Source organism: Orycteropus afer, unplaced genomic scaffold (assembly GCF_000298275.1).
Source record: "Orycteropus afer afer isolate SDZICR_OR568_19922 unplaced genomic scaffold, OryAfe1.0 scaffold00001, whole genome shotgun sequence".
Lineage (NCBI taxonomy): Eukaryota > Metazoa > Chordata > Mammalia > Tubulidentata > Orycteropodidae > Orycteropus > Orycteropus afer.
In genome coordinates this window covers 5,023,358-5,031,719 of record NW_006921588.1, presented here as the reverse complement: position 1 = coordinate 5,031,719, position 8,362 = coordinate 5,023,358, and the positions used below count along the sequence as shown (strand labels likewise).

At 44.8% G+C, this 8,362-nt stretch overlaps 1 protein-coding gene across 1 annotated transcript in view; it reads right to left on the bottom strand.

The window, feature by feature from the left end:
- The window catches only part of HIBCH (3-hydroxyisobutyryl-CoA hydrolase), a 130,543-nt gene that overhangs the window by 97,287 nt on the left and 24,894 nt on the right, over positions 1–8,362 (bottom strand). The window contains exons 2-3 of the mRNA XM_007950113.1: positions 5,564–5,646; positions 145–187 (exon numbers count right to left, since the gene is read on the bottom strand). Coding sequence (XP_007948304.1) covers positions 145–187; positions 5,564–5,646 — 126 coding nt within the window. The remainder of the gene's footprint in view (positions 1–144; positions 188–5,563; positions 5,647–8,362) is intronic.

The following is an 8,362-nucleotide window of genomic DNA, read 5'->3' as shown; positions in this document are numbered from 1 at the left end:
AAAGTATATGTGAACTGCTGTATGAAAAGTGAATTTACTCTGTAAATCTTCACCCAAATCAAAATAAAATTTAAAAAATAAATAAATAAATAAAAGTTACACATCATAATCCAATAATGCCAGCAAAACAAAGTCCAAACTTACCAAATGTTGCAATATGATATGAGTCCTTTTGAATGAATTAAATCTGAAACAGAAAAGTAGAATACAATGAACATAGCAATGTGAGCAGTTATGTTTCAACTTACAAATACTATATTCGTTTTCTCTGTAGCTTCTTTTAGAAAGTATTACAATGGTGCAACAATTTGACTCAATTCTCCTGGAGGAACAGAGGAAGGAGAGTTAGGAATAAGAAGAGGATATGTATGGAATGTGTAGATAAAGGCCTCCATGAAGACTTACCTCCTTTGTCATGAGAACTGGATAGTGCTAGGCTACTATTACTGAACATTTTGATCAAAGAGTCTATAGAAGAATCCTGATCAAAAGGGGAAAATGCAGCACAGAACTTCAAAATCTCATAGACTCCAGACTTTTTGGAGCCATAGAGGATAGATGAACCCCTGAAACTATTACCCTGAAATAATCTTTAAACCTTAAACCAAAATATCTCCTAAAGTCTTCTTAAAACCAAATACACCCACTTCTCACTTATCAACATAGTTAGGTTCCAATGACCAGGTGGTTATACAAAAATCACCTTTATGCAATTTCAGACCATCCATTTGTGTGCTTTTTTTAACTTAGAAAATATGATAATAGAAATAAAAACAACTAAAAATTACTGATATGCTCATCACGGTCACCAGGCAAGTTGTAGATTCTTCATCTGCAGAGAAGGAGGTCTGTAGGAGACAACACTGGATAAAGTTGGGCTATGTGACTGGAGGGCACACCTTTATACTGTGCTGGGTCAGAGCTTCCTTTCTGGAGCTGTCTCCAGGCCCTACTCCCACCTTGTAAACCCTGCCTCTGGGCCTGGCAAGTCACCAAGACTCAGGACTTCCTGTGAGGGCACTGGGAACCTGGCCATGCACCCAGTGCCACTAAGGCAGAGGCTTTAGGCTCAGTTGGCTCACTTTGGAATGTCATAAAATGCACATACATTTCTTCTAAACACCCTCTCTGATGGCTCTTTCTTTCCTGTTTCCTCCCTTCCCGTTCCACAATAATTTTAAGCTGACAGGCCTCAGGTTGACTAGGAGCTGGGGAACCAGAACCGGTGCTTGCTGGCTCCATACTTACTGCCTGTGCATCGTCCATAGGCTAGGCCCACGAGGAGAGGCCAGCCCTGCACTGCAACTGGACACGGCATCCCCACCAGCCGGAGGAGTGAAGGGCATGAACAGCGAAGCGCAACTTCCTAGAATCTGCCTGGAGACCCTCCTCCAGGGAGAGGATGCTCTGCAGCGACTGATGCCATGCCCACTGCCTCGTTAAAAACTCACTGCCGTCAAGTCCGACCCGACTCATAGCGACCCCTCCTTGGGTTTCCAAGGTGGTATCACTACAGAAGCAGATTGCCCAACCTTCCTTCCGATGAGTGGCTGGTGGGTTTGAACCGCCAGCCTTCTGGTAGCAGTCAAATAAATGCCTTAGGCACTACACCACCAGAGCTCCTACTACTTCTATCCTAACTGCCTCATTAGTAGGATAGATGTTTTTCACTACTTTCGTTAAATGTGAAATATCAGATAAAGAGATAGTCAGTAAATGAAGAGTAGGTAAAATGTAAAGAATGGGAATTCTAGAATACATAATTGTGCTTATGAGAACCTGTAGGTAGACCAAGAGGCAGTTGTAGGAACAGAACAAGGGGATACTGTGTGATTTAAAATCAGGAAAAGTTGTAAACTTTCACCATATTTATTCAATATGTCCAGCACTCATCTGTCAGTTCATTATACTGTGGTAGCTTGCACGTTGCTATGAGGATGGAGACTATGCCACCAGTATTCAAGTACCAGCAGGGTCACCGATGGTAGACAGGTTTCGGCAGAGCTTCCAGACTAAGACAGACTGGGAAGGACAGGACCATCCACTTCTGAAAGAACAGCCCACTGAGAACCTTATGAATAGCAGTGAAACACTGTCTGATATACTACTGGGAAAGTTTATGAAGAGCTGTGAAACACTGTCTGATACAGTGTGGGAAGATGAACCCCTCAGATCGGAAGGTACTCCATACAGACTGGGGAAGAGCTGCCTCCTCAAAGTAGAGCTGACCTTACTGATGGGGATGAAGCAAAGCTTTCAGGACCTTCATTTGCTGATGGGGCATGACTCAAAATGGGAAGCAGCAGCTCCAAACATTCATTAATAATCAGAATGTGGAGTATACTAAGTATGAATCCAGGAAAATTCCAAGTTGTCAAAAATGAAACAGAAAGCATAAAGATCAGTCTCCTAGGCATCAGTGAGCTGAAATGCACTGGTTTGGGCCATTTTAATCAGGCAATCACATGGTCTACTATCCCAGGAATGACAAAAATAAATTTCTTTAGATCCAGAATGACTTTGAATTCCTTAATAAAGCCAGTAATAAATCCCAATTCATGGTTAAAGAAGGTGCTGCCAGATGGACAAGTCTTATTAACAGCTGAAGCACTACCTGCAGCATAATGAGTAAACAGAGGAACAGAGAAAGACCTAGCTTCAAGTGCCTATTTAATTTCTGAGATAGAATTTGTATTTCACTCAAAGAAAGTTAATGCAAACCTACCAAATGCAGATGTAAAGCACTGTGCAAGACCTTTTTGGTCACAAAAGTCTCTGGACAAAAAAAAACAAGCATAACTAAGTTCCTTGTCCGATTCTAAATAACCATAAAGTTTCCATTTGTAATTCAGTCAGTTATTACTTGAAATCTGATATTAACTTTTAGATCTCAAAAATTTGCGGGAGGGGGATTAGGTACTTCTAAATTCAGCTCTATCATAACTGTATTTTCCCTTTGAGTCACTTATCAGAGTTACAGGTAACTAAATATTACTTTTGTTTAAATGTTTCATGTCTTCTCTCCTTTCAGATTTCAAGGACGCATAAGGAATAAACAGTAAGAACATCAAGTAGTCCAGATCTGCTACAGGACAGCAGAATTCTTCTGGTTAGCAGTCAAATGCATGAACAGTCGTGCCATCACCTAGAACAGAGCAAGTATTGTTGAATTCATGAAGTAAATTGGGGCCAAATCTTTTGAAACCCAGCTAGGAATTTTTATTTATTCTCTAGGCAGGAGGGCACCTCTGAGAGTTTCTAAGAAGAGGAATGGACCTGAAGTAGATTTTAGGAAGATTAATCATGTGCAGAATCTATTCAAATGGGGGGGTGCGATTTCATAAATCAAGTTTCTGCAAAACCAACAAGTGATACACTTGAGATTGTTCACATTTGGCTCAGCAGGAAGTGATAGGTGTGTAGGAGGACTTGGGAAACTGTAGGAATATAGAGGAATGATAGTGACCAGGAACAGAAATTGAGAGAAAGTGTGGACGAGGAGCAAGATTTACACATGAATTTGAGATGCAAACGAGACATCCAGATGGTCATGACTAGCACTAGAGCTCAGGGTAAATCAATGTTGTTGTTGTTGTGAGGTGCTGTCAAGTTGGCTCTGACTCATATCAATCCTGTGTACAACAAAATGAAACACTGCCCAGTCAAATCAAGGTGGTGGTGGTGGTTGTTGTTATGTGCCACGGATCGGACCCGACTCATAGTGACCCCTCCTTGGGTTTCTGAGGCAGTATCACTCCGGAAGTAGACTGCCCAACCTTCAAATTTTAGAATTACCTTCAGCGAAGTGAGGGTTGATTTATTTAGAACAGATCAATTTCCAACGGCTGAACTGGCACTGAGACAAGATAAACAAGCAACAGGAAAGCAAGACAGTGCTAGAAGAGCCAAGCAAGGCCAGAATTCAAAGGGAGGGATTGCCCAACAATGCCAACCTGGACCCAAAACTACTGCCGCAAGTCAATTCTGACTCATAGAGACCCTACAAGACAGAGTAGAACTCCCCCATGGGGTTTCCAAGACTATAATCTTTATAGAAACAGATTGCCACATCTTTCTTCTGCACAGTGGCTGGTAGGTTCGAACCACGGACCTTTTAGTTAGCAGCTGATCATTTTAACCACTGTGCTACCAGGGCAGAGAAGTCTTTTTTCCCAAGAGAGACTCCCCACAGTACCCGACCCCTTTACATATTTGTGGGTTGGCTTATTGTATTGATGACTTTGCCCTCAGGTCTTTGCTTCATCAGGTTTATTTCAGGACCTGCCCTGGGAAAGGCATCTCTGATGAACACCCAAAACTGGCCCAACCCAAAAGAAGCCCCACTGCCATGATGGCTAAGGAGCTCTGGTGGTACAATGCCTTAGGCATTTGACTGCTAACCCACTAGCCTCTCCACAGAAGGAAGATGGGGCAATCTATTTCGTAAAGGTTTACCACCTCAGAAACCCAATGGGGGTCGCTATGAGTCAGAATCAAGTCAATGGCAGTGAGTTTGCTTTTTTATTTTTGCCACTGAGTCGATTCCAACTCATAGTAACTCTGTAGGACAGAGTAGAACTTTTCAGAGAGTTTCCAAGGCTATAAATATTTATGAAAGCAGACTGCCTCATTTTTCTCCTGCAGAGTGGCTGGTGGGTTCAAACTACCCACCTTTTGGTTGGCAGCCGAATCTATAAACTCTACACCACCAGAGCTCCTCAAAACTGACCTAGGCCTCACCTAATCAGTCTACATCTTGAAATATGGCTATATGGAATATAGTCATGCTGAACTGTAGAAATAAAAAATATATTTTACAATTAAGTTGATTTTGTTAAAAAAAAAAATATGTCTCTACAATGTTTCTCAAATAATTTGATCTTTGCTCATAACTTCAAAAGAGCAGCAGCAATGATTACATGAACTTATTATTTGGGAGCTCTGGTAGCCTAGTGCCTAATCCATCTGACTGGCTAGCCAGAAGGCTGGCCCTTCAAACCCACCAGCCACTTCTCAGAAGGAAGGCTGGGCAATCTACTGCCCTAGTGATACCGCCTCAGAAACCCAAGGAGGGGTCGCTGTGAGTTGACTCCAACTCCACAGCAGTGAGTTTGGTTTTGGTCTTTTTTATCTTATTATTTACAAGTTTCTCCATGAGCTGATTAGAGGTGCAGGGACAACTAATTTCAAAGTCTTAAAAAAAAAAAAAAGAAAAAGAAAAAAACGCAATCCTTCATTTAGGTAACAAATATTTATTGAGAGCAAGATCTGGGGATACAATGTTGAACAACTAGATAGCCTCCCAGAAAGCAACCGCCATTCTTGTGTCAAAGAAACACTCCCATCCCTATGCAAGGACCCATCAAAGCAAATACAAAAGAGCTAATAACCCAGTAACTTGTCGAAATGGACCATCGTTTCCCCTTCAAGCGTCCACAGCTGCTATCTACTGCTACTGGTGCCAGCCTACCTTTCTAAGATAACTGCTACCAGATTTCCTCTGTTGAGCTCAAGCTGAATTAAGTTGCACTCTTAAAATTAAACACAATGTTTATACACATACCCCTGCAAGCCCCGGTAAATGTCCGCAACACTAGCCTGAAAGTTCCCGATGCCTGTTTTAACTGCTGAAGCCATCCCATAAAGCTGAACAATAAAGTCACACCGTCAAACCACGAACACAAATACAACAACTGGAGGTAACTGACAATGTATGTGTGTTTGTTAGCTACACAAAACACACCACAAAATATGTTCCTCTATGTTGCATCTCTGCGAATTGCCAAATTATACTCAACTTTGAAGAAAGAAATGGGAGGAAGCCGTGCCTCCAAGTAAAAGCTAGAGTTGCAAAAAAGGAAGGTGGTGTCGCAACCAAGGTCCTGGTGGGAGAAAGGGCAAGGAACGGAGGATGGCCGAGGGGCTCGGCCCGGGGGGCTCCGGGCCCAGAGGCAGGCCTGGGCTCGAGTCTCAGAGCTATGCCTTGGGAAGCACGGGGTGAGGGATAGAAAGTAAGGGGTGTGGGCACCTCGGAACTTCGGGTCCTGACAGTCCCCACGTTCAACCCTCTTCCCACTTGGGCAGACGACGCTAACGAACCTGCCCTAATCGGTTCACTCACCTCGACGTGAGTCTCCACACCTCCCCCGGTCCCATGGCCACAGCACCCGAGAGCCCCGAGCCGGGGAGCACTGCACCAGGATAACCCCACGCGCCTCACGTCAGAAGCGCCCGCCGCCGCCCAGCGCCGCCAGACAGAGACAAGTCCTCCAAGCGGCCAGAGCGGCCTACGGAGGGCTTTTTCCGTTACCGGGGAACAAGGGGCGGAGCGAGAACTGTAGACCAAGGCCACGGTGGTGGGCGTGGAAGGGAGGGATGGGGCGGAGCCTTTGGGGGCAGGACAGGGCCTGAGGTCGCCAAGCAGTTGCGGGGGGAGAAGGAAGGGCCAGGAGGGCGGTGACGTGGAGCAGAAGAGAGAATGCGGAGGGAGAGGTGGGGCGGAGTCCAGCCAGGGAGGAAAAGAGAGGACACGGCGAATTGGGAGGCCAAGAGATTGCCCCCTAGAGGCTAGGAAGAAAAACAAACTCACTGCCATCCAGCCCACTGGGACTCACAGCCACCCGCTTTGGGCAATCTACTCTCCTAGTGATACTGCCTCGGAAACCCAAGGAGGGGTCGCTATGAGTCAGTGTGACTCCATGGCAGTGAGTTTGCTTTTGTCTTTTAGTTTCTGAGGCTATAAATCTTTTCGGAAGTAGATTGCCCAGTCGTCCTTGCGCGGAGTGGCTGGTGAGTTTGAACCGCCAACCTTTTGGTTAGCAGTCAAATGCTTTAGGCACTGCGCCACCAGAGCTCCTTCTAGAGGCTGGCCTAGGGTAAATCAAAAAATCAAGCCCATTGCCAATGAGTTGTTTCCAATTCATAGTGACCCTATGCGACAGAGTAGAACTGCCTCATAGGATTTCCAAGGCTGCAAATCTTTACCGATGTGGACTGCCACAGCTTTCTCCTGTGGAGTGGTTGGTAGTTTGAACCTCTGACCAGACCTTCCGGTTAGCAATCAAGCGTTTTAACCTCTCCACCACCAGGCTCCAGCCTAGGCATGGCCTGCATAATTTGAGTAGTAGGGATTGACGTGGAATGTCAATATTTAATTAAAAATTGAATTTGGTATTCATTTCTTTCGGGAGCCCTGGTAGCGTAGTGCCTAAGGCACTTGATTGCTAACCAGAAGGCTGGCGGTTGAAACCCACCAGCCACTCCTGGGAAGGAAAGTTGAGCAATCTACTTCCGGTAGTGATACTGCCTTGGCAGCCCAAGGAGGGGTCGCTATGAGTCGGTCCGACTGGACCGCACATAACAACAACATTCATTTCTTTGAGTCAAACCGATGAAATACACTTGATAGCAGGGCACTAATGTAGTTTATTCCTAACCCAACATACCAGAACTTCTTTCACGTTAGAATTGGGGCATTTCCAGTTTTCTGGGAAAAGTCATAGATCCCACATACACATTTTGTCAGTGACACAGAATTTGTCTCATTAAGAAGTGAACTGTCAAGTTCAGTGTGTACAAAAATGAATTGGTCATCTGAACCAGCATGGTTTACTAGAAAGAGACGGCTTTCCAGTTAGCTCCAGATTAAAATTTTCTTTGACCCTCTAGCTTCATGAGCATGCGACTTGTGTTGCCAAAGACCCTACACTTAGAAGTGTAATTTAAAAAAAAAAAAAATTGAGTCGGCGCCTACTCATGGCAACCTCATGTGTTTCAGAGTTGAACTGTGCTGCATAGGATTTTCCATGGCTGATTTTTTAGGAGTAGATCACCAGGCCTTTCTCTGAGGCACCTCTGAATAGACTGGGCCACCATCCTTTGATTAGTAGCCCAGCACGTTAAGGGAGAAGTGCACCTGCCTGTAGGCACAGCCAGGAAGGAGCTGAGAGCTATTTCAGTACGGAGCTGTCCTGATTGATGAACTGTATCTTGTCTCCTGAGTTGTTCCTGCTATTCCCAAGTTGATCCTGATCCTGAGTTACCGCACTTATAAACCCCATGATCATGAGTATGGTCTGTGAGTTCTGTGTGGTCATTGCAATGAATTACCAAACCCAGCAGAGAAGTAAAGAGTGCTACTGAGAGGATGACTGGAGTCAGAATCAGTAAAAAGTTGGAGAATGGAGGTATGTTTGACCTCCACCTCTTAGGAATCATCTTTGGATTAAAAGTTCTTATTATCCCCTCTGGGAGCTCTGGTAGCATAGTGGCTAAGTCACTTGCCTGCTAACCAGACAGCTGGCGGTTCAAACCCACCAGCCACTCCTCGGAAGGAAGGTTGGGCAATCCTACTTCCGTAGTG